Genomic DNA, 26,721 nt, shown 5'->3' on the forward strand with positions numbered 1-26,721 from the left:
ACCAGGTGCATTGAGATATGTATTGTGCCTGCAATAATCTCTGAAATATGAAACTTGTTTGCGCTTTTTGACTTGGTACTTGAATAATGGAAACCGTTGATTGTTTTGTGGAAAAAACATATTTAATTGCATCAAATCATACTGTCTGTTAAGATAACATTAGAGCTTAGTTATATGCACAATGAGTGCGGATGAGGGTTCTCCCATACAAAAAGTTCATCTGTACTGACCAGTATTTGCTCCCTCCCTTCAGACAAGGCATTCGGGAGTGTCTGATCATCATGACGCTGGAGGAAGAACACTCGGTGGGAAAAGGAATCGTAGAGGCAAAATTAAACATAAGCAGACCTCCAAGTCTCCAAGAGTGGAACTCGCATGTCCGAGGTGCCAACGGCCGACTGCCGGAGAGCATCCAGAGGTGACAGGCCTCTTTTGGGGCGGTAGCGCGTCGACTGACAGTTGACAGAAAGTTCTCGTCTACACACTATTAGAGTCATTCACTCTTCCTGATTAGAATCCGAGCGTGTCGAGGAGGAACTGTCAGAGAGTCGGTCCGTTTCCCGAGACTTTTCCTGCTCCGAGAGTTGTTCACTGGTTGGGATAGAGTTCTTCTTCGGCCGGCCTTTCGGTTTGGTTGGAGACTCCAGTCCTCCTCCTTGTAAAACCTGCGCATAAAATTGTAAACGAACAGCCTATTTATTAAATCTGCATGGTGGCGACAACACAATCAGTGTGAATTAAGCTCAAAGCAATATGTAGGCTATCTAAAAGTGATAAAGACAGTGACAAGTTTAAAAACTTACTATTTTCTTCCATTTCATTCTTCTGTTTTGATACCACGTTTTAACTTGAAGTTGACTTAGGCCTAGTGATTCAGCCAGGTCTATTCTGTGATGAGGGCGAGAGCTCCTGTTAATTCCTTTGACACTCGAGTCCATGTAGAAAACATACAACTAAGCATGCACAAACTGGTCACAGAATGGAGAAATAACACTCGTGCAATTAAAAGGAAATATAAAGGTAATGTCGTCGAAGCCAGGTTGCATACCTGTCTGGTGTGGAGAGATATTTCTGCTTCTCAAATCTTTTTTCCAAGCCCATGAGCTGGAGTTCAGTAAACACTGTTCGACTTCGCCTTCCTTTCTTTGTCTTGTTCATGCCATCCCCGCCGGGATCAAGTTTACTGCGCAGATGGAGATCCAGAGGCAAATGATGTGAGGCCGAACCAACCTGCAGGCCAGCGCCGGAAAGGAGTGCGGATCCCAGCGGCGCTCCTAGCGAACACGATAGGGGTGACATTGGGAACTTCAGGATACCGGCCTGGTCTGCCTTCAAGACTGCAGGGGAAACAACAATTATCATTTGATTAATACGATGGGAACTGATAAAGGCTTCCTGATACTCACAATTAATTTACCTGATAACAGGACAGTGCAAAAGGGCACTTAAATGGTTGAAACTTCCTACACGCTTTTGTGATACATGCAACACGTATTTAAGCCAGTAATTATTAATAAGAATAATAACATCAAGAAAGAATATTATTAGTAGTAATAACAACAACAACAACAATAATAATAATACATAAACATAATAATAATATAGACCACAAGGCCTAAGATCTAAAAATGCTGTTGTCCATGTTGGCTTCACATATGCTTTGCAATTTGTTGACCCATTTTCATTTCCTAAATAAAAACAATTATGAACTGTTACTTAGCAGTAATTTACTTAATTTACCTGAATGTTGGCTTTTAATTAACAGACTGTTGCAGTTGCATTAGACTTTGTGGCTGGTGAACTACCAGATGATGCACTTCATCACACTTCTGTGTTGGGAAAGCTGGTTTACAGATTTACGCACAAAACTGGCAGTGCACCTAGTCAGCCGATACGTTTCTCGCGTGATGGTCTGTTCCCCATCTGAAATACATTGCTAACTTAAATGCAATGCTTTCCTTCAACTACTTCACAGCATCCTTGCTCACAACTTGCTCGTCAGTATTTACCATGGTATTCTACCACCACTGTCTCAGGCGAGACGACGCATTTGGCAAGGTTTCATATGGGTTTTTGTTTAACACACAGCTTTTTGGAACCCCCATAACGATAGTCCAACACGTCTCTAAACATGCTCCATTTCGATGTACACCAGTGCGCATAAGTCCTGAGCAAATAACAGGTACACACTTACCTAAATGATTGTGGTATGGACGCGCAGAAAGAAGAGCTTGTACTCCAAATTTGAGGAGTTCTCCAGCCGGAGCGGCCACTTTGTGGTTAGGGTGGTCCGTCAAAATTTCTTCGATCATGAAACTCCTGTAGCGGTGGGATCTGTGGTCGGGATGTGCTTCCGGAGGATAATAATGGCCTCCTAGTTCCAAATGATGCTGCATAGTTTGTAAACAGTTGAAGTAACAGGTCCAAGGAACAATTTCAAATCAAACACGCGGGAGTTCAACAAAAAAAATCTTCCCAACGACGTTTGATGGTTATTCCCACATCAGGCAACTTATCCTCACTTTCGAAAAAGCTGTTGAATGATGTTGCAGAAGTCTCTCAGGCGAATGGGGCCACGTCCCTAGTTTGCCCCATTTTTGACAGAAAAAAAGAACCACGCGTTAGTTGGTATCCGAACTGGGAAACTTGTTGCATACGCATACGTTGTAAATCTTGCGTAAAAATAACCTCAGAAGGCTTAACATCCCAACCAGGTCAGAGAGCTCTGTTTCTCAGGACGGAGAGGGTAAGGAAAGCTTCGTAACCGTTCAAATGGATGGAGTATACCTTTCAATTCGACCAGCCTAGAGAGTTCAGCCTTTTTAAAGGATACGTCACGGCCCTCCCCCTTGGAGAGCAAACTTTCAGAACTGGCTAACGGGACATTTACATGCAGGCACATCTAGTCTCCGGTCATTTCATAATTTCAGCATAATGATTTCCACAAATGATTTGTGTGAGTGTAATGGTCCGCTTGCACTCGCGTGCTGGTAGTAGAGCCACAACGCGATTGCCAGATCCTTTTTAATAAAGCATGATCATGACATGACCATAACATACTTTTAGCTCTGAACATCTATGCATTATAGAATATAGTGTTTGAGAATATTTAGATAATTGCAGATCAAATAAAATGCTAGAATATTTGCATGATACAGACTTAAATCCGTCTACGTCCATTTAATCTTAAAATAACCCTAGCCTATCTGTTAATTATTATTATTATTTTACTACAATTTGTAAAAACAAATAGGCCTACAACAGAGTCGTGTCAGTAGGCCTATATAAACACCTTAAATGGTGCTAATAAAACCCTAATATTTCCAGAATGATTTTTCCTGTCGCTGGAGTTATCTGCTAGCCTATACTCCAACGAACCACCGCAGATAGTCTAGAACACATTAGAAGATGTCCCTTATTTAAATAAAAAATATTTCGAGGTAGGTTATGTGCACTGAAATTAGACCGCAGGCTTAAACAATAACGGGAAATTAATATAGGCCTATATATTTTTAAAGAAAGAAAGAAAGAAAAAAATAAGCACTTTTACATGACATAGCCTAAGGCTAAAACTGAATATGTTGTAATTATTTTCGGAGATAGGCTATTTCATTGTCTAAATTAATAGCGCAGTCACCCAGGTTATGGGAGATACAAAAATTGGCAAATGCTCATTAAACATTTCTGGTTAACTATTAGGCTAGGCTACTTTTAAAAAATATAGACCATTGCCGTTAATACATTAACTATGTCGACTAAGCCACTTTTGTTATTTTTTTCTTATTATTAGGCTATTATTATTAGCACCCCATAATTCACAGTCGCCAATAGCCTTAAACTCAAAAAACAACCATTGTAGCCTATATGACAGCAACATGTAGGCCTATTGGCATATTGCTTGTCTTTTCAGATTTATTCAGATAGATTGTAACCCATCAAGTCACGAATGTATCGTAAAGGTTATTTTCAAATGGACGCGTTTTTTTTACAGAAAGAATTTGACTTTAAAATGCTTGGTTCTTCCTCTTTCCAGCCTTATTTCATTTTAAGAAGCGAGCATGTATCGTTCATTCGAAAGACCGCATATAAGGCCTATCAGTAGATTATGGTTAAGAAAATGTGATGCCATGTAAGAAATGTAATCTACCCTACACACAACCCTTTGGGATAGGCCTATCCGATTTGTTTCATGTCAGGATGTGTGAACCGAAGACAATGATGCTTCTTTTTGTCAATCTGACTTGATCTGCAACAAACAAAAGCTTCATCCGAATGTAATGTTATAGCTATGTGAAATTCTTCACCTTTAGGCTACTCCTATAGGCTATGCTTCTGAAAATGTCAATTATTGACAGAATAAGGTAAACCCTTTTGAAGAACCCAAGGCTGAAAGTGATTATTAAACCTGTAAAAGTGATCAGACCTGACAATTTGAGAGCAAAACACAGTTTAAAGCAGGCCTAATTCACTTTCATAAACAACCACAAAGGCTAACATTTATAGCCTAGGCCAACATGTAATGTTTCGAACTGTAAGTATTATGTTTTTATTATGCGTAGCCTAATTTGAATGGAACATGTCTGTATTTTCCACAGGCTTCGTTTTATAGAGCGTATAAAAGCTTGTAATTTCAGTGGTTGTTTTGAAGCGTAGAGCAGAAGAGAAATCCATCGCTAGGTGGCACTATTTGCCAAAGAATAATTTGCGTCAGTAGGCTCAGCAGGTTCATATGCGCGCTCATCCTTTGATGTTGGCTCCCTTTATCGTGATCCAAAACCCTCTTCTTAAAAAAACATTATTAGTCGCAATGCAGTGTAGGCCCAGCGTTTCATTCTTTTTGGGAAATAAAAGGGAAACATCTGATGATGGTGACCTCTTTCTTCGTAGGCTACATTCTAACCTTTTTAGTAGAATGTACTGTACTTTGTTGCCGTCAATTAGTTACAAGACTAGCCCACCACCAAATGAGAGCTACAAAGTTGCACTCTGGACAATGAGATCAGTGAAATCACATGCTGTCTTCTCAGCCAATGAGACGCGATGAGACCTTCCACAACATGCTACGTATCCAGTCATCCAAATGGATACAGGAAAGGACCAAATACTCGTGAAGTTTTATTTGAATGGAAAGACACGGCTCTGTGCCGTGCACCATGACTGAATCAAAATATGTAATATCCAGGCTATGAAAACATCTGACGACTGTACTTTAACGAGGAACGAAGAACCAGGTATGTAACTGAGCACGAGTGTGTTTTTAGCTTTTAGCTAAAAAGCTATCCAAGCTAACGTGATCCCGTAGCCAGCAACGTTAGCTAAATTAGCTGGTTGGCCAAGGCACCGTTATGCATCCTGTTACTCCACCTGTTGGAACAGAAGATGGGTAGATGACGTGGGTTTGTTTCGTTTTGTCCGCTAATATCACTCGTATTTCCGTAATGCTATGTTGAACAATATTGAATAAACTATGATTATTACCATTAGCTAACAAGGAACATTCATTCTAATTAGATAATTCAGTGTGGGCTAGCTAACAGGCAGCTGGCTATCCAGATGTGTCCTTCACCAGGATATATAAAATATGTAATAGTTGTTATTGTAGCCTATTTCCTTGCTACATGTCAGTTATTTGCTCTCTGACATATGTATATATCGAGGTTATGAACCTACACAACATAACGGTATCCCACGCCTGTCGCCTGATCAGTTTGCATGGATGAGCCTGTTTTTTGTCTGTCCCGGACACCCATTTCCTCCAACATGTTATGGGTTAGTAAAGAAAATCATTGTATTAAGATGGTCAGCCTTTTTCCTTACCGATTGTTTAACGTAGAATTCGTTTTAGACTTGACATAAGTCTAAATGTAATCAGTCAATCTATTTTCTACCTCCCCATCTATTTCATTTATGTCCATCTCCCAATCACGGTCCCTATCTTGCCCCTGCGTTTCCTCTGCTTATCTTATCCCTATCTCTTTCTTTGTCTAAACTGCCCTCACTGTTTATCCATCTTTCTGTATTTCTTTATTAATTTGCCTCTCTTTTCCTTTACCACCTTCCCCATCTCTGCCCTCGCCTTGCTTTTCTCAACCTCCTACATAACCTACATCAAATAGTATTTTTCCCATGGGTACCTCACTGCTATGCCGTTATTATAAATGGACCTCACACTGCCTTAGTAGCACACATTTAAATATGTTTGATCAGAGTGATGTGGCTACACAAAATCGAAATTGACAAGATCAAAAGCAATATATGCTAACTCTTCAAAGCCTTGGCACCTGCTTGGGCCTACTGTGATCTTCTCTACACTTCTACGTTTAGCACAAACAGTGTTTACACAGGTAGGCTACACGGCTTCATTGATCATAAATAATATTCATACAATATTCTTACATTTGGTATTTTAAGGTGACTGGAGTTGCATTGTATATTGTACATGATTAAGTGCACCCGTCACCTACTGTAGTTATCTGCTTATTTATGCAGGACTGTTGCTGCTTTCAGATTTCACTCCAGATAGGGTGTAACATGTCTATCCTATTTGACTGAAGAACAGAGTTCTGTCAGGGTATGTGGAAATATAAACAAGGTCTGAGAACTTCCAAGTTGATTCCTTAACTGGAAGGAGAGTGCCTTGGATACTAATATTTGATGGAAACTGCCTCATTGGAATAACTCCCAGTGCACCCCTTATCTGGGTATAAGACGATCAGAGCACTCGGTAACTCCTTCTTTTAACCGCCAAGTTATGTTTGTCTTGAGCTGATTTAAATGTAATGAAGGGATCAGTTTTAGTTCATTATGCCTTTGTAAGCACAACAATAGAGGCCTGTTGTTACATTCATGTGTTGTGACATCAGCCTCATCTAGTAGGTTCAGCCTACGTACTGTATGTTGTGTCAGCATGTAGGCCTAAATTTGGGTCCCAAAGTGTCTCATCTTTCAATGTAGGATCATATCCTGGGGCATAAACTAATATAGCACATTTACTGTAGCTTTTGACTACGAGGATCTTGTCATACTGGAAATAGAATAAAAAAGACTTTCATCTAGAGCGCAACAGTATTCCACCTTCATACTGGAAATAGGACAAAGCACTTTCTTAATAATAATAATAATTTAAAAAAAAACAACCAAGCTATAATCTTATGTAGAAACTTATAAAATGCCGAGCTTATGTTTGGACAGATAATATACATATACAAGGGAAGGAATCCACTGTTGGTGCACTATGTACAACCTCTGCTTGCCAATTACTGTCAGCTTTGCTGACATCATCGTTCAAGTCAGAACATGCCTAGCTGCCAGCTATTTCCCCGTGAGCCAGGGACTCATTTCTCACCTGTGTGTAAACACACTGCCCATACACCCACCTCTGTTTTGGCTGTTCCCTGTCTCATAATTTGGCTAATGTCGACGTTTAAACTAGTGAGGCGATGAAATGCATTCAGTAGAGAAAACCAGTGGTAAGTGATGATACAGTAATTTCCCGAATATAAGCCGCATTGTGTATAAGCCACAGTGTTTTATGCAAGTTAAAAGAAACAAAACCATATTGATTTCATATTAACTGTCCCTGTGTATTAATCTCATAGCTGAAGAAATTTTGCAAAATCAATGTATAAGCCACGGCTAATAGTCGGGAAATTACGGTAGTAATAGTATACATGTAGGTAATAGTACGGTAGGGGCCAGGAGCCTTAAGACTTTCGTCCTTTTTGCCCTGTTTGTGCAAACATGACAACCAATATCTATGTTCGATATTGTGCTTATGAAAAGGTTGATTAACAAAAGATATCAGTAGATAGCCTCTTTTGGCCCCTCCGGACTCAACATGAGTCACGACCACTTCTGACAAGTCATTTATATGCCTGCCGTCTGTCTGTCTTTATAGTTAGAAAAGAGATCGGTCTGAACGGCTTCAAAATGTTGGAGTAGAGTGGAGCCTAATTATGTATTCACAAGCCCAGTGGGTAAAGACACTCACCTCCCACATACCGACTCAGAAGCACAACACAGAGTGTCATTCTCTCTCTCTTTCTCTCTCTCTCTCTCTCTCTCTCTCTCTCTCTCTCTCTCTCTCTCTCTCTCCCCATCTGCTGCGCTTTTCCTTTTGTTTTCTCTCACTGTTCACACTTCATGTTTCTCAGCTCTCTCACGTGAAGAAACCATATTCTTCACAACATATGTTTTCTTCACAACAATTGTAACACTACGTCTCCAGTGACATAAGCAGAAATCCTTGAATACCTACATGTTTAGAACCATCTCTGATACACTTTGGGCATCTAATGTGTCAAAGGAGGCCATTTTATAAGCTCTTATAAAAAATAATGCGATAGATGTCAATTTGGCTTCTTGGGGCTCAGCCATGAATGTTCATATTCCCTCTTAAAATTAATGATTAATTTACATTCTTATAACTAGGCCTATCTGTTTGAACTATGTTTGCTTGATCTCCCCTGTCTAGTTTCTACCCATCATGTGTGTCATTATTCTAGTTCAGCGATAAAACAAATCATTTGAGAAATCTGTGTCATCGAGGTGGTCTGTAGGCTACAAAGTGATTGAATGGTTTCAAATCGCTCGATTGAATGGAATGAGCTGGGTCTCACTCAGGCTCTCTCGTCAGATTTTGGAGAGAGAGAATGAAAGACGGAGACGGATACGTTTCAGCGTAAATGATTCTGATTTGCTCCTAGCTCGGCCTCCTCTGTGGTCTAACTTTACAGCATGAATTAAACAGGACCAAGGCTATCGGATGAATGTTGGTATAACTAACACAATCTAGGCCTAATCGTTGACCCTTGTCCAAAGGCATTGAAGCATTGTAGATCTTGCTTGTTTTCGTTCTGTCTGATAGGCTACAGGTTATGGTAAAGTTTGTGGTTGCATACTGTATGTATAGTACTGCGTCCTTGTTCCATATGACACCGTTACATAGGTTAGTAAAGGTTTTAACTCAGCCTTAGGCTAGGGTGTATGTTGAGTAATGACATATCCTACAGTATATTGATGCTCTGTATTAGATGTGCAAGGGTTAGGATTAAGATAAGGATTAACTCACTTAGACCTACCGTATCTACACTGCAAGTAGGCTACAGATCATAGAATTAGGAAAGGAGTTGAAGGGATATAGGAAAGCTTCCAGCAGTTTGGCGCAAAGTAAGAAAACGGAGCACCCACTGAAAATGTATATGTATACAAATGAATGTCTGCACAGTGCTTAATTGTATCCCTATGGATAAGCATGACTGGGCAAAGTAGGAATTTGTATCTTGAGGAGTGGTTCTTATATTACCTCTTGTATTACCTCATTTTACCTTGGTACAAACTATCATTGTTACACAATGAATTAGTGCATTGCATTGTACTTAATGGTTTAATTACAGTGTAACAAGAGTACAATAATGTAGCGTTGTCAAATTTCATTTAAATAATTTAGAGAGTTCAAACTTTTATGAACACTCATGTAGTCCCTTACTGACTAAATTCTGGTATTGAAACAGTTGACCCGAACAAAGTGCTTTTATTTGCTACTGAGTAGTACATTTAGTGGCCACACTAGACATAACTGACTGTAACCTCTTCATGTTCTTTTAAACACCATGACTTATGACATTAGATTCAAGCGATGTGCCGGTTGTCTAACCTGGCACCGCTAATAAGGTCTGGTGCCGTATTTCACCTGTGTAATTTGGGCCACGGCTAACGCTGTCTTTGATAAGAGCCAATAGGTGTGGGTTGCGGTAACACGAGAGGCTAGGCCTAACAGTTGGCCTCTGATATATTCCCAGGTCTCCACGGTTCAGTAGACTCTGAGAATATACCCCAACACCCTGATGGGGATGAAGTCGTGCACAAATCAGGTGCCTTAGTCACAAAGCGTCTGTCGTATCAGGACCTCAGGAACCTGGGGTGAAAAAGATCCAGTTTGGTGTGTCGTTCATAATTGATGGTGCAGTGCATCTTCCCTAAGGAGTGGAGTACCATACAAGCTTAATCTGTTAAGCTTTTTGCATTAAGAGGATCTACAGGTGGCAGGTCTGGTTGACCTGTGAGACCCAAAGGGTCTTAACCAGCACACTTATCTTTAATAATAACGTCTATAGTCTTATATAATATGATATAGATGTAATAATGTATATTTCTCAGAAGTTTTCCAGCTCCTACAGTATCCTACAGTAGAGGTGGTACAGTATATACCGTAACCACATGCATTCTTATGTTACACAAACACACACGTGTGGGGATAAAATAACAGCACCGTCGTCACAGGTAGATGAAAGTATACCGTGGGGAGGTGAAGAGCCCTGGGGTCGGCATCCTCTAACTGGGTAAACATGAGACTGCGCGGAGACAAATCAGCACACACACACAGATCTCCTCGCCCCTGAGGGCTGTTGAGGGGAGGGCTCACAGCCACACCCACCTTCCTGAGGTCCATTGGCCACTGGCGACACCTGAGACCTATTGTGACATTAGCTGTCTTTTTTCTTTCTACCCTTCACCCCCTCCTTCCCTAACAAAAACAGATGTATTCTTCTCTCTTCAATTCATTCACTGCAGAGAGACATTTAGTCTCCCTCTCTCTCTCTCTCTCTCTCTCTCTCTCTACACACTACAGTGTCTGTAGCTTTTTTTTCCTTGTGCTACAGGGGCCTCCCATCTTGCCTGCGGTTTTGTTTCGTTTCGTTAGCCGATTTAGACTGTTTGCTTTAGCTCGCGACAGCATTACCAGCTCACCAACGTTTCCATCCAGGCGTCTTTCTTTCATTTTTTTTTAACCGTTTTTGTGTGTGTGTGTGTGTGCGCGCGCATGTGTGTCATGGTCCTCTGTGTGTGTGTTCTTTTGTCACCATGTTTGTTCGTACCTTTCAGCGCCAGCCATGGCAGCGGGAGTAAGCCTGTTGAGTGACGTTCCTTACCCCAGTCCTGTGGAGCCCAGCACGGAGATGGAGCCAGGTGGGTACCGCCGCATCCTCTTCGTCTCTCAGAAAGAGGGAGGGATGGAGGGATGGAGGGAGGGAGGGAGGGAGAGGAAGAGCAACCTTGGGAACAGATACACATAGAGAGGAGTGAGATGGGAGAGTGATTGCGATTGTGGCTTACTTAGCAGGGTTATGTATATAAAGGAAATCCAGCTGTTAAGTTCATGTTTATGGGTGGATTCACTTTAGTTTTGATACACAAAAGTAAGATTGTTGCTGATGGTTTGCTGTTTTATTAAGTTGGCTGTACTTAGTATGCATGCATTTGTAATGGAAGCACAGTACAGGTAGCTGATGTGCCCCTTTGATGTCGCCATTTGCTGAAACGTTGAAGTAGCGTAGTGATTATAGGCCAATGGATTTGATAGACAGCTCTGAATGAAAAGTTTACTGAAATCATGTAGGCGTTTTTTGTCTTGGAGGAGTTATTTAATCATGGTTTTGCACTCATCTTGGCCATTAAAGTGCTCATCTGAGTTACGTAAAACACTCAAAGCCAGAATGCAAAAAGAAAATTGAAATGCATTAGGGAGAAAGGGTGTAATTACACCTTCGTGTGTGATAGATCTTTTGAATTCTGGGTGCCTTATGCAATCCCTAGTGTTGTGCCACTTCAGAAAGCATGTAATTTTTCCAACTCCAGCTACAGCCACAGTTCGACTGGTCTGGCGTCAGGGAGGCACAGACACGACACACACGCACACACACACACACACGCACACACACACACACACACACACACACACACACACACCGAGGCCACCTCTCGCCCCCACCCCCTCGCTCTCTCTGCCACCCACTGACTTAGGAGTTTGTTGCCATGGAGACGCTTGTGAAGTGTAGAGGCCAGAGCGATGGATCGCATCATCCCCTCCCACCCCCCACCCCCCACCACCCCGCTCTCGTTGCCTCTTTTGTGCCACCGGGCAATTGTGCCGGGCATGTGATGATTCACCACAGTGGAGCAGAGTAAGAGACCTCTGTTCTGATGAGGGAGTGAGAGAGCGAGCGAGAGAGAGAGAGAGAGAGAGAGAGAGAGAGAGAGAGAGAGAGAGAGAGAGAGAGAGAGAGAGAGAGACGCCAGGCAGCAGAAATACGGGAGTGTGGAAAGGGAAGTCAGACAGACAGTCAGTTAGTTAGGGGGGTGAAGAGAAAGAGAAGGATAGGCGTTAGGAGTTATCAAAAAGACAAAAAAGTTAAAAGCATGAGAGTGATCAGAAAAAGTGATGGACGAGACCAGAGTACCAGAGGAACAGAAACAAACAGCAAGACGGATACAAGAAGAGAGTGAAAAGCACTGAAGAGACAAAAGGGGGAAAATTATAAACAGAGAGGAACCAAAAAAAAAAAAAAAAGACGTTGCCGGCGAGCGCAGCGGCAGCGCGTTCTGAAGTGCGATGCAGCGGCAGCAGCGGCCAGCTCGCCGTTCCCTCGCCGGGGACATCTTCGCCGGGATGGGGAAGAGCCGGCGCCACTCGGCCTCGGACGTGCTGCTGAAGGTGCTGCAGCAGCGGCGGAGCTCGGCGCTGGAGAGCCTCTCCACCTCCTCCCACCGGGTCATGCTGGCCGTCAGCATGGCCGAAGCAGACACCAGTGCGCAGGGACGCAGATGTAATTCAGCTTTCGTGCTAGCCGACCACTTTCAAAAAATGGATACCCGTAATTTCCCGACTATTAGCCGCGGTTTATACATTGATTTTGCAAAAATTGAGGTTGATACATGGGGACAGTTAATATGGTTTTAAAATGGTTTTGTGTCTTTTAACTTGCATAAAACACTGCCCTGCGGCTTATACACAATGCGGTTTATTCACAGGAAATTACTGTATGATAGTCTTACTGTGTTAATGGTGACGGAAAGTTGAGTTGAAATAACTCTCTTCAGTAGATTGGTAATGACTGACCTATCGTAATGTCATCCAATGAACACTATGGCAGGATTTCTCTAATTTCCCTGTTTTTACTCTTATCATTTATTAATTGCGTTGCTGTCTTTATTTTCACACACAGTGTTTCTAAGTGATTCTGTTGTAGTGTATTTGTCTTATTTATTTAAAAATTTTTTTTATTTTTTTTAATCTATCTCTCCAGTCAGTGTTCGGGTCCCGACAGCTAAGTACACTAAAGTCGGGGAGACCCTGCGGCATGTCATCCCTGGTCCCATGCAGTGTTCCATGACCTGTGGAGGGCGCGCCTGCAAGTACGAGAACCCCTCTCGCTGGAGCGACGAGGAGCAAGCCATCAAGGGCCTCTACTCGTCTTGGTGAGATCTCAACAACATAAAAAAAAAAAACGCACTGTAGCCTAGTAATGACACCCTTAACTACACAAGTCCACCAGCAACATGTCATTGTCAGTATGAATTTCAGGAGCCATTTTAGGTTCAGTTAAAAAAGGAGAGGGAGACCGGGTGGCTGAGCTGTGTCCTTGTACAGACAGTGTGGCATACCCCTGTGAACCAGTGCTGTAGATCAATATAATCAGAGCACATAGTCGATACTGCATATGAGCTAAAGCCAACTCACTGGTCTTTTGTCAATATTGTTGGGTTTGTTGTTAGTCATTTACCAGTGACATTATTTTATCTGTTATTTGACCTTATCTGTTTTCATTCTTCTTGTATTTTTTACTTTGTTGGTCAAAGAAATTCAGAATTTATATAGTTCAATAAAATGTATGCTATAGTATGTTCAGAACTGCGTAAAAACTCTTGTGTGCACCACCTCTCTTTCCAGGATCACAGACAACCTACTAGCTATGGCGAGGCCTTCAACAGAAATCATTGAAAAGTATAACATCATTGAACAGTTCCAAGGGTATGTAAACTCCGCTTAACAACAAACATAAACAGAACCTTCCCTGTCCCTCAATGTTTCTAAGAATACGGTTCCTATATTGGAAAAGCACACACTTCACACATCACCACCATCGTGGCTCTAAATCTGCCATCTTGGCTTTCTAAGCCATCAGCCATATTGATCTCAACCTTGGTCCTGACTGAAGCTCTCTCCTCTGATTTAGGTGTGGCCTAAAAACGGTGATTAATCTGCAGCGTCCAGGCGAGCATGCCAGCTGTGGCAACCCTCTGGAGGCAGAGAGTGGCTTCACCTATCGCCCTGAGATCTTCATGGAAGCAGGAAGTGAGTCTTTCTCTACTTCGATCATGAACCACGGTGTGATCTGAACACCAGAGATTGACCAGGGAGCTATGCTCGTCGCGTTCGGGGGCGTGGTTTAGCCATAGGTCAATTGTCAGTGGAGTCAGTGGTAGAAAATGGCTATGTGCAACGCAGCATCCAGCGGTCAACTCAAGGCTACTGCAGTGTCTTTTGTGTGTCTTTTGATGCGGTGTTCTTTTGTGTGTGTTCTTGTGTATGTATGTCCGTCCGTCTTTAAATGGATCTGAGAACATGTAGCTCAAGGTTAAATTCTTTGACTTGCAGCTCTTAATGAGCCCTCGAGAGTATACCGTCATTTCATTGTGTTGTTACCACCATCTGGGAAAACGAAAAAGTCCTCACTTTCCACTGTATTAGTGAGCTACGATCTGCCAGTGTAATGATCCAGATTTTTAGGTACTTTTCTTGAAATGTCATTAACGTTATATATAGCCTCTAGGTTTTTACTGCTGAGGTTTAAAAGACCCGTGAACACTGATGTCGGGCCGTAAAACTATCATCAGCGTTTGATGGATTTCATTATATTTCGATTAGTCCAAGCATCATAGCAGGATAGTACAAATGCTCTGTGTGTCTTGGCCTTGTTTCCTAGCCACACACACACACACGCACACAAAACCCATATTTTCTCATTACAGTTTACTTTTACAATTTTGGATGGAAGGACTATGGTGTGGCGTCTCTGACCACCATCTTGGACATGGTGAAAGTGATGTCCTTTGCCATTCAGGAGGGAAAAATGGCCATCCACTGCCATGCGGGTCTTGGAAGAACAGGTAAGGATTATAACCTCCCTCCAAATGCATTACAGCATTAGGCACACTGTCAGCTACGGGTGATGGAAAATGAGACTTGGTCTGGTCACCTCCACAGTGGTGTGTGTGAATAATTAAATAATTGCATCTAATTACTGTAGTTAAAAATTAAAGTGTCAGAAAGGTTCACAGAATTCTAAATACACTTAAAGGGATTATCCGGAGTAAAATGCACTTTAGATCAATTTACGGATGATTGGGAGTACATACGTTGAGTTGACATCAAATCATGTCATTCGCATGTGTTTTGAGAGAGTTCGATTTTACCGTTTTTAGCCAAAACTCGTTAGCCTGGAAGTGACCCGGGCATGATAGTGAGTAGAGGGTCCCTAAAGCCAAACCGAAGTATCCCGAGGTCTTTATGTGGTCGGATAGAGAGTCCAGAATGAATTTAATCAAGCCAGTACCTTTCCGGAAATGTCGCTGCTGCAGCTGAGGAACACTTTAGCAACACTTCAGCAACATTTCCGGAAAGGTACTGACTCGATTAAATTCATTCTGGACTCTCTATCCGACCACATAAAGACCTGGGGATACTTCGGTTTGGCTTTAGGGACCCTCTACTCACTACTACGTAAGTGTAATGTTGTTTGGAACAGTAGAAGAGGTATAAAAATTGCGTTTTGGACATGCCCGGTTCACTTCCAGGCTAACGAGTTTTTGGCTAAAAACAGTCAAATCTAACTTTCTCAATGACATGATTTGATGTCAACTCTACGTATGTACTCCCAATCATCCGTAAATTGATCTAAAGTGCATTTTACTCCGGATAATCCCTTTAAATAGAGACAAGCATAATGAGGGTGCTCACAAGGCAATTTGAACAGTATCGTAATATAACGTATCCCATAAACTCCTATTTTTACTTAATTCTCCTCTCATCAAAATCTCCCTTGTTAATCATCTCTCACAGGTGTCTTATTAGCGTGCTACCTCGTTTTTACTTCACGGATGAGCGCTGACCAGGCCATCCTGTTTGTGCGCGCAAAGCGCCCCAACTCCATCCAGACGCGGGGACAGCTGCTGTGCGTGCGGGAGTTCGCCCAGTTCCTGGTGCCGCTGCGCAGCGTCTTCTCCTGCGCCGAGCCGAGGGCCCACGCCGTCACGCTCACGCAGTACCTGACCCGCCAGCGCCACCTGCTGCACGGCTACGAGGCGCGGCTCATGAAGCACGTGCCCAAACCCGTGCAGCTCGTCTGCCGCCTGCTGCTGGACGTGGCCGAGAACCGCACCGTCCCCGAGGACGAACTGCGGCCGGCGCCCGAGCTGCCGGACCTCGCCGCGGAGGTGGAGAAGACCGTATCCCAGCAGGCTCTGCAGCAGCTTGGCAAGGAGATGAGGGGGAAGGGCATCCCCGTGCCTTCGCCACGTGTCTCGCTGACGACCCCCGTCCCCGTGCTGCTGGCTCACGACCGGCCTTTGTGCAGCGAACAGGATATGGTTTGGAGGCGGCGCGAACCCTTCGACCTCCTGAAACCCCTCCGTACCCTCAAGAGAAGCCTTAGCTTGAGCGACACTGCCCTGCACATCCTGTCCTCTCAGATGCATCCAGCAGGGGCCTCTGCAAGTGCACTTAGCCACAGGCCAATGTCCGACCTCTTCAACCCATGCGTCGCCTTTCACAACAGCCTTGGGGACTCGGAGTCTACTTGGTGTCCACCAGGTCAACCTCACTGTCGCGGTCGCGGTCGCAGTCGCAACGGTGACAGCCCAAGCAATCGCTCTCCCTCCAACTCGCCAGTCTCAGACAAACCTCGGAGGAAAGAGGCAGAGAAAAAGCCTGGAGGATCTTGCCAGTCAAGACGGGTACCTCTCAGACAGAGTCAGCGTAGCATGTCTGTTGGGTATGCTGAAGGCAACAGAGGAACCAACGAATCCATGTTGTCAGCACAGGATGTAGAAGGTTGTGGGAAGGGTTGTGTTGACAGGGGGAACTCATCAGCCGTATCTGATCTTGGCTCAACGGAAGCTTGCAATGTTAATTCGGAGGAGAGGCCACACTTCCCCTTCATCACACTCCAGAATGAGCTCAGCCCGCAGGCCAGGCGAGTCTTGGTCGCTCAAGCACTTGCGACAGAATCTGACCAAGAGGAGCTCAGAGACAAGGTGTTAGAGTGGCAGGTATGACTGATTCTTCCTTCACGTGAAGTTCTTTTTTCATTATTATGATATTAAGGGGTTTCGCCGTAATTTTGCATCTGTGAAATGAAAATGAAATCAGTCCAAATGTGATGACGTACTCTTTGCCTGCAGACGGAGCTGAACTCCAGAGAGGGGACCTGGGAGCGACTCTGCCTGGAGCGGGACCCTCTGGTGCTCTCTAGTCTCATGTGGTCCTGGCTAGAGCAGCTCAGAGATCCGGTGATCAGCTATGAGGATGTGGAGGCACTGGAGGAGAACAACTATAGCCCACAACAGGCTCTTGACTCACTCGACAAGGTAAGTGGCACGGAGGTACTGTTCAGTTATTTTGTTTGGAATCAAATCCCACCTTGTTAACTGCTACATGATTGGCCAAAGGAGATAAATAGTAATGATTTCAGGTAAGTGTTACAGATATAGTGACTGTACAGGACAGCCATCCCATTTTTTCATGACCAGATTTGCTGGTATAGACAAATACCTGAATGTGTTGTTGGAGATAGTTTAGTGTCAAGAGTGGTTCAAATGAACATAGTGCTTTGGCATTGTGGTCAAGGTACAGGGTATTACACTATTGACCTAGGGGTTCACAAAGGAGCTCTAGCCTAGGATTAGCGAAAATTATTTCTTTGACTTGTGGTCAGTGGGGGGTGGGATTTGGTTTGGGTACGGATTAGATTGAATAGATGTTGCCCCGTTTTGTCTCCAGCGGAAGACATTAACCTGTGAATGTTCTGTTTTTACTCCAGGGCCACAAACAAACCCTGTTGTGCATTCTTGATTGTGCTGCACATCTATTAGAGATACCGGAGGGGGTGGAAAAGGGCATTCTCGATCGTATAATCAAAACATTTACCAAGGTGAGTTTATCAATGTCTATTGTCTATGTTCTTTTACGTTCTAAACGTTTTTATAAAACCCTCCGAATGCACAGAAACAATGGGGTTGTGGTGGATTAGCAGTAGTGTTGCTGCCGCCTCAGAAAGCGTTGGCCTGCATTTGATACCAGAATGTTAAGTCTTTCAGTTTGTATAGGCATTTGCTAGACCGGGTAAACCCAGCCTGCTCTGCCGGTGATTTTATTTCGCCCTGCAGCTATCCTACCTCCGTTACAAATCTGCGGGACAATCATAAAAATTGGCTTATCCAGTTGGTGCACCCGGTTTGTTGGTCTGATTGGTTGAAAGACTATTCAGTTGTTTACAGTCATTTGAACTATGCCCGGTTGGTCATGCCTCTTGTGCAGTAGAAAATACAAAGCAGACTCCCCGGACTAATGTATAGAGTATACTCTTTTAATCCTGTGAGGGAAATTCGGTCTCTGCATTTATCCCAATCCGTGAATTGGTGAACACACACCGCACATAATGAACACACAGTGTGGTGAAGCACACACTAACCCGGAGCAGTGAGCTGCCTGCTCAACAGCAGCGCTCGGGGAGCAGTGAGGGGTAAGGTGCCTTGCTCAAGGGCACTTCAGCCGTGGCAGTGGTCAACCACTACCCCCTCCCGCCCACATTTTTCCTACTGGTCGGGGATCGAACCGGCAACCCTTCGGTTACCAGCTTGAAGCCCTAACCAGTCACGGCAACAAACTAGTTCATGTTTGATCTGAAAAGATTGAGCTTGATCTGGTGATAGCCAGGCTAGGCGTTGGCTAAATCCCACTTACTTTACTTTAAATTACAGCACTCAAATGAAATTCTTGATGCAAAATCTATAAGAGATTATAACAATATACATACCAGCATCCATTTCAGATAGATAGATTGGCGTGTCAATTGTTTTTCTTTCATACAGTTGTGGTTCTCTTGAATGTAATCTTTGCCTCCTTTTCAATCACTAGGTGGATATGGAATCGGAGAACGGCCAGGCGGTCTGCCATACCCTGCGGGCAGTCTTGGTCCCCATTCTCCATGAGCTGAGGGCCAAAGCAGAAGAGGAAGTGGACTTCATAGGCCAGTATGACGAGTACCCCTGACCACTGCATCTCAGTCCATAACTGGATCACATCAGAGGTTGGATAATGATGCTCAGCCTTTTTAAACTGGTTGTATGTTTCTGTGGCATAAAAGTCCAACCAGGTGCAAAATTGTCTGTCACTGCTGCTTCTTTATTGTTACCATTGTGTTATAATTTTTTTAAAGGTCTTATTAATGTCAAGCTGTCTAACGCTGTTGTTATTTGTGTCTGTGTTGTTTTACCATTTTGCAATGTTTACTCTTGAAAAGGAAAAGAAACTGCCATGTATTCTTGTGTGCCATGTGGTTCACTTTAATTTTCATGTCTTTTTGTTTTAATATGTTTGGTATTATACATTTGTGTGATATTTATTATCGTACTTATAGTACCTACCTATTTATTACATTTGTATGTTTGACACAAAAGCATAAAGCAATGCCTCATTTAATGGGCATTTACAATATGGCTTAAAGGAAACGTATTCTTATCACATGGATCAGAATGATTCTACAGTTCGGAATTATGTACAAGTGTGGTAAATGTGTGTTAACACTAATCACTGGGGAATGTGCTTTAATAGTAATATTCACATCTTCAACCCACATAAATGGAACTTTCAATATTGTTCCCTTCAACATCATGGACATTGATGTAAACCAAATAATATTTTCACTGTGCAAAGTATGTAGTATACTGTGGTATATCAAAAGAGGCATATTTAAATGCAAGAGAAGTGGGGGAGACTGAATGCAAAGTTAGCTTTGAATTTATATGATCAATTTATATTTCGAATTTGAAGCATCTGAAGGCTCAATTCATAATATTGTCATGCATCCTAGGTAGCTTTTGTGATTACTCAAACATTGCCTTTACAAGCATACTGATACAAAAAAAAAAAAAAGGAAAAATGGCATCTGTTTGAAATGTATGTGTTTGTCAAAGAATCTGTCTTGTGGCTAAATGAATTCTGCCTCATTGAAAAATGACTCATTTTGCAAAGAAACTAAGCTGCTCTTTGGAGTTTATTTCTACAGAGGGATATATATTTTCTTTCAGGAAGCACTATCAATGTTTTAGATGCATCGTGATTAGTGTTTAGTCCACCTCAGACCTCATTTTTGTCCATGAATGCGCAATATGGTGTTCATCAAGAAGAAAAGACAACTGAATTAATTATCTTGATTCAAGCTTGATAACATTTGTATTTTAAGGGTGAGAACATTGTACTGTGGAAATATTGATGAAGCACTATTTTTTCACCACCCCATTCTTTGCCGAAAAATAAATAAATAAATAAAATAAATGCTCTTAACATAAGCGACCAGCTGGTTTGTTCACGTGTAATTAGTTTGCACTGCATTTGGTCTTTCTACGGATCATATTTGCGTTCTCCAACACATCTACCTGAAAGCATTTCAGGTAACATCATATTATTCTTAGTCTATTATGATTTTAAATGCTTTACTTTAGATTGTTAGGCCATAGGCCTGTAGTGCCCAATTTGCATAGTCTCTTAAGCAAACATAGCCAAAACATCCCACGTCATGGTGAGTATTGCTATTGGCAACAATCTATTAAACAGAACTTGAGACAATTCATGAGCCTGTTCTAAAGGATTTAGGAACATCACGAAGCAATGAAGTCACAATAAGCCAAGATTCTTTTTTTAAAAAAAAAAGCACTTTCAGCTCCTTTCATTCTGACACAGTCAGGTGAACATGGATACCCTCTGTAGCGAACTATCTTGTCCTATTTGTCTGGAAATATTCACACCACCTATTTTGGAGCTGCACTGCTGCCATAACTACTGCAAGAAATGTGTCCAGCAAGCTCTTGACGCTCAAAATTGCCATCGCAATAATGGACAATTTGTTTGTCCAATGTGCCGCAAGGTAAGGTGTCCTGGCAGCTATACTCAAAAATCGAATTTAAAACGGCCTGGTCAATGTACACGAAATATTCTTGTAAGGCTACTTGCTTTTTGCAAGAAGGAGTGTTAATGATACATTCCTAGATGTATTATGTAGGCTTTATCATTTAACATGCTGGCTACAACTACCTACAAAATGTCTTATCATGGAATTAAGATTATAACCCTCTGTTCCAGGTCACTCACTTACGCAGCAAAGGAATTAATGGGCTTAAAAGAAACCTATTTGCTGAAAATGTGCTAGATAAACTCAAACAAGAGATTGAGGAAATGGCTAAAGAAGAGTTGATCAAAAAAGACATATGCCCACAACATAAAGAGGAGGAAAATCTGGTAAACCACCCCCGAATACAGCCACTTACACTTACGTATACAATAGCATTTAAAACATGTCTTCGGTCATGGTGTAGACTAGGGCTGAAACTGAGTTTCTTTCCTGTAGTACTGTCTGACTGACAACCAACCAATCTGCACCACCTGCAAGATTTTTGGAGACCATAGTACCCATGAGGTTGCTAAAATAAGTGATATGTACAAGTTGCGGAAGGAGCTCTTTGATGAGCAGATGAAAATGGTGCTGTCTAAATGTGATGCACATGCCAACATCATCCAGGTAGGCAGTGTCATCCTAAAGATGAATTCTCACATGATTCATTTCCTCTTTAACAGTGCAAAGATGTGTAGATGTAGGCCTACTTTTTATGTTGAGTGCTGCTGACAATATAGCGTAATATAAGATTGAGTCTCTACAGCCTAAATAGCTATTAGGCCTATTCATCTGAACTAAATGCATGCTGAACATGGTTTCAACAGGAGCTGGGGCATAACATGGAACTGCTTCTGTTCAGCAAAAAGCACACCCAGGACTATGTAAAGAAAGTTGGAAACAGTCTCATATGGGAGATCCAGATGAAAGTGTCTGCGCTCATTATGCGAATTGAGGCTGAAACTGACATTAAGTCCGAACTGATGCAGCGCGGCCTGGAGGTGCTCTATGAGCCAAAAAGACTATATGATGAAATGCTCCAACATGGTCAGAGCAAAACGCCACTGGAGTTCCTCAAGAAGGAGGTTGATCTAAGAGGGAGGGCTGAAAAGTTGGTCTTGGTTGATGAACTTGGCCCGCAGTGTAGAGATTATGTCTCACACGGCAAGTATGTCGAAGAACTAATGAGTGGCTTTGAAATGGAAACGATGGGCAAAATAACAAGAAAAAGCCTTGTGAGGAAACTTTCTAAGATCCTAAAAGAATGGAAATCTGACCGAAAACATTTTGATGATACTGCTTACCGAAGTTTAGATTTGATCCTGGAAAAAAACGTGTTCCTTGAGCAGGAGCAGGATTCCAAAGACAGCTTGGCCGGGGAACTTTGGAGGTCTGAAGAGGATATCGATGCCAAAGAGGGGGCAATAGCATCTAAGGCCGAAGTTCACCAACAGACTTCAAAGTGCAACGTGTAAGTGCACCAATTGCTGAAAGAGAAGACAAGTGCTCTCACAAAAATCATACTTTTACGCCAAAAATATTTTTGCATCAATAAAGCAATAGCCTACGTTGCCTCTTCATCAACCTGTTCTCTCCTCCATATCACTGCTGATGGAAAAGAAACTGCTACGCACATTTAGCGCCATCTGGTGTTCATATTGGAAATCACAAGGGCTGACCAAAACGAAATTGCGAAAAGAAAAACGTGTCTGAAACGCGAATTAGGGGAAGTATATATTTATTTATATATTATATAAATAGTGTATAATAGTGTTATATATATAACCGCGAAAACGTTATGGTCACATGGGGAGGGGTGGCTCTCAAACGTGCAAACAGGCCTAGCACTAACAAATTGGGAAAAGTTCTGCATTTTGCACTACACTACACATTCAAAGGGGTGGCGCATTTTGCACTACACTACACATTCAAAAGGGTGGCGCATTTCGTGGTTTGATGAAGATACCGTGACAGCATTATGCCGGCTCGGCAAACTTGACGAAGTTTTGAGAGCGGACTACATCTGTTTGAAAGTGTATAGCCGGTGCGTTAGTAAGTGTCTCTGGTTACATTCACCTGCCTACTGTGATGCACTAAAATAGGCAATTATTTCCATATAAGCCTACTGCAGAATTCATATTTCAGTTTTACTTATGGGTAGCCTATCACAGGGTGCATATGCCTCAAACCAAATTCAAAGACTGGCCTATAGCCTACATAAATATCAGGTGTGACACTTGTTCTTTTTCATTTCCAATGTGTCTGACGCATCTTAACGTACCCATACCCTCTACAAGAATTTGTCTTCAAGGCCGTAGACCTCTGTGACTTTCAGACTACTCCCATCCCATGTGTCAACCAGGACAAGGGGTTAGCTGAAGAGTGCACACCTTCATCCGGGTTCTTCCATTTGCAAGTCAGCCAGATCCAGACACTATCAGCGGGTTAGCCAGCAAGCTAATGGTGAATTATGAAAATATGCGTTGTATAAATCGAAGAAAACATAGTATTGCTTAAGTGACGGTATGGTTTAGCTAATTTGGCATAGATTCACTTGATTCATCGGGACAGCAACATCACCAGCCCAAGCCGTAAGTTGCTGACAGCAAAGACAATAGAGCTAAGGTCTGCTAACTAACGTTAGCTTGGTGATCACGCGTGTTGGGAAATGCATACAAGTAGCTGCTAACGTTAAGTTGTCGTTGCCAGCCAAGAGTATCGAGAGTTCACGCCTGCTTGTTATTTTTTTCATATGTAAATTCGGTTCTAGCTGAACACAAATCGGAAATTGTGTTCTTGGGAAAGGTAGCACTAGCTAGTTAACTAAATACCATCTAGCAAAGCTAACAATGTGAAGGTAACGTTACTATTTAGCCACCAACTCTCATCTCAGAATCTGTTATTGCCTTGCCAGCTAACGTTAACGTTAATGTATAACGTTAGCATTTAGTAATCCAGTTGCGGGGCTATCGCGATGATGAGAACCGCCATTTTTCCTCTTTACTAAGCGAGGGAAATTTAATCAATTTAGCCACAGGTAAGTTGGTAATCTTACTTGCTATCGACAAAAAACTGCATAGACTATAACAAATTGCAGGCCTGTAACACGACCTTTGTTACGGTATTAAGACAGCAGCCTATTAACTTCTCTGCTAGCTAGCGTTTCTTTATCTGGCTAGCTTTCATGGTCACGTTAGCCATGGCTTACCAGGCAGTCACATATTTTAAGAATTCAGATGGCTAATGTCGCCACGATTCACCACACAGGACTCCAACAACGAGACAATATTGCACCTTGTTTTGAAGTTAAGTCGATGTTAAACGTTAGTGTGCTTTTAACAGGTAACTATATAATTGTAACGGGTTGTTGCTCTACATAGAAAATGGTAAGTCGCGAGATGCTGTCATGTTAGCACGCGGCCACTTGTAAGTTCCCATTTGTATGGTAGGATGGCTCCCTATCTAAATAACTAACGTTCATTATCTAGGTTTATCTAGCATGATCTAGGTTTTCCCCTCAAGAAGCGTGGCTAGCTAGCTTTATGTGCATGAGTCATTCAAGCATGTACCTTGTCCAGTTATCATAGGCCAGTATCACCAGTGGGTTTCCGTCGCAACCTGACTTGCTTTAGCCTAATGAAAAAGCCAGGGCCTTAATTATTGTTACTGCTAAAACGCAGCACGCGGTTTGGGTAATTAACGCGCCTGTGAATTTGACAGCTGCATTGACGGTGTTGATATCGGAAAAGGTGGCGATGTTTGACTCGGTAGGGACTATTTTGTTGACTTGACACATAGCCAGAAGTGGGGACGTATTTCTCAAGTGTCACCTGGAAATGAGAATTAATTAACCCACGACGCCTGATGTTGCTGATAACCTAGATCTAGTTTCTTGTTCTGGTGCAAGATGACACGTTATGGCACCTTAACCTGCTTTGACCAGAAAGTACCCTGAAATTATTAAACTTAATCGTTGACAAACAATGTTGCTACAACCTTATCAGTTATCAGAGGCCATGTAGGGTAACAAGGTCAAATTCCAGTATGACTTCATGTAGGACCAATTGTGTAAGGACAGGTACTGGGCATAAGTATGTAGTTTTGATTTCTCTCAACTTCTTTTGCTTTACTGGCTTTCCTTCTATTTTAATAATTTGAACTAATGGACTTAATTTAGCTGTGTCCTGCACAGCCTCGTAGTTCCTCTTACTCTCAGTCTGTAGCTTCCTGGTGTTCAGTAGGTTAACTCATGGCTGTTCATTATCCACAAGGGATGTTTTATCAGACACATGCCTCTGCTGACACTATGAGATGTCATCGCCTTTTAACTTTACACCACTATTGCTGTGACGATGGGTAAAGGAAACTTGGGTGGTGATGGCATGGGTTAGGTTAAGTTGTGTGGGTAGGTAAGTCCAGCGCGAGTCTTACAAAAAGGACTTCTTCAGGAGGGTGGTGCAGGAAGCCAGGAACCATGTGGGAGTAGAGCTTAGTGACACCAAGAGTCAAGTTCTTAGCTGCAGGCTTGTCTTCCCTATATGTAGCTACTAGATGTTTTAGAATCAGTGTGAATATACTTTAATGGTAATGGAGAAGTGTAGGCTAATATGTGTGATGGCAGTGTAGGCCTATATGTTCAAACCAGTTTGTCCTCAGCATAAAACTCCTGCAGAATTCTTTTTGGAGGGTGTATGTTTATGCCTTGACATTGTCAAATGCGTCCTCTGACGCAGTCTGAGTCAGTGGGTGTGTGTTGGCACCCTTCCTTTACAGACAGGCCTGGGATCCGATCGCCACCTTCCTCCAAGGATGAGCTGTAAATGCCATTTGTCCACTGAATCTGGAAGGGTATTCAGAGGGAATGTAAGAAATGATGGTGTGTCTGTGCACTATTCCCTTTCCAGCTGCATTTTGCCAAGTGCCCCAGCAAAGATCTTTTTTTATTGGGCTGCTTTAGTGGAGGCCTTTTGCCAGCACCTCGCAACCACGAGGGGGTTCCTGTCTCCATGCCAGCGTCGGCCTCCATTTATTTGTGTGTGCAGAGAGGGCGGACCTCAGACAGATTAACCGATCCCATCAGCGCTGTAGAATGCTAAGATCTGACCTCCCCTGCACACAGCTTTTTTATCAGATGAGCAGTGTGGGGGGCTCGCATAAACTCAACCGGGACGGCCGCCAAAGCCTGCTTTTGCACTTTTGTGAGTGACCGAGTGACTAAACAAAAAAAATATATAATTTCTGTGCGGTGATGTTTCAGAGGGGGAAACGGGCATGGACATTTTTAAATGAACTGAACTCGTGGGGACATGTTTGTTAGTAGGGCGGGGAGGGGGGGGTGTTGATTTCTTCCAGCGTCATATTTTCTGCCTTTTGTCCAAGCATTTTTTTGTTGTTGAATAGATGGATCACAAATTTGATCGGGATCAGAGGATCGTGTGTATTTGGCTTTCATTTAGGCTATGCCTTTCCACTGATATTTGAATCATCGAGTAGGTGTGCCTCTTGCTCCTACATACCACAGGGAAACAGACAGAGAGAGGATTTCAGGCAAACACAAAACAACAAACCTGTGGCCGGCTCTCTCCGACTTGCAGGCGGGGGTGAAAAAAACAAGATGGCGCCTAACGCAGCACCAGCGGGTGAGCAGTCTGGGTCGCTCTCCGTTCCGTCTTGCTTGCAGCTCGGCTCTTCACGACCCGAAAGTAAGCCGCGG

At 42.8% G+C, this 26,721-nt stretch overlaps 3 protein-coding genes across 8 annotated transcripts; 2 read left to right on the top strand and 1 right to left on the bottom strand.

The window, feature by feature from the left end:
- Window positions 1-24,743, bottom strand: barx1 (BARX homeobox 1). 6 transcript variants are annotated; one of them, XM_062544429.1, is made up of 8 exons: window positions 24,578-24,743; window positions 22,313-22,495; window positions 18,876-19,051; window positions 10,932-11,054; window positions 2,195-2,581; window positions 1,049-1,337; window positions 804-888; window positions 1-665 (listed from the first exon to the last, which is right to left on the bottom strand). In XM_062544429.1, exons 5-8 carry the CDS (start codon window positions 2,394-2,396, stop codon window positions 498-500), a joined length of 744 nt encoding a protein of 247 aa, XP_062400413.1. In that variant the 5' UTR covers window positions 2,397-2,581; window positions 10,932-11,054; window positions 18,876-19,051; window positions 22,313-22,495; window positions 24,578-24,743; the 3' UTR covers window positions 1-497. The 6 variants fall into 6 exon arrangements, with proteins under 6 accessions (XP_062400413.1, XP_062400412.1, XP_062400414.1 ...); XM_062544428.1 differs by having other exon boundaries at window positions 10,878-11,054; XM_062544430.1 differs by lacking the exon at window positions 22,313-22,495 and having other exon boundaries at window positions 10,878-11,054.
- Window positions 5,058-20,364, top strand: ptpdc1a (protein tyrosine phosphatase domain containing 1a). The gene is made up of 10 exons (XM_062544424.1): window positions 5,058-5,231; window positions 10,885-10,968; window positions 13,086-13,257; window positions 13,730-13,810; window positions 14,016-14,134; window positions 14,812-14,949; window positions 15,902-17,109; window positions 17,242-17,427; window positions 17,880-17,990; window positions 18,977-20,364. Exons 1-10 carry the CDS (start codon window positions 5,186-5,188, stop codon window positions 19,109-19,111), a joined length of 2,280 nt encoding a protein of 759 aa, XP_062400408.1. The 5' UTR covers window positions 5,058-5,185; the 3' UTR covers window positions 19,112-20,364.
- LOC134091778 (E3 ubiquitin-protein ligase TRIM63-like) lies at window positions 20,816-22,567 on the top strand. Its single transcript, XM_062544426.1, has 4 exons — window positions 20,816-20,984; window positions 21,200-21,355; window positions 21,465-21,635; window positions 21,836-22,567. The coding sequence occupies exons 1-4, from the start codon at window positions 20,973-20,975 to the stop codon at window positions 22,481-22,483; spliced, it is 987 nt and encodes a 328-aa protein (XP_062400410.1). The 5' UTR covers window positions 20,816-20,972; the 3' UTR covers window positions 22,484-22,567.
- Window positions 24,744-26,721: the final 1,978 nt, after the last annotated feature.

This window comes from Sardina pilchardus, chromosome 9 (assembly GCF_963854185.1).
Source record: "Sardina pilchardus chromosome 9, fSarPil1.1, whole genome shotgun sequence".
Lineage (NCBI taxonomy): Eukaryota > Metazoa > Chordata > Actinopteri > Clupeiformes > Clupeidae > Sardina > Sardina pilchardus.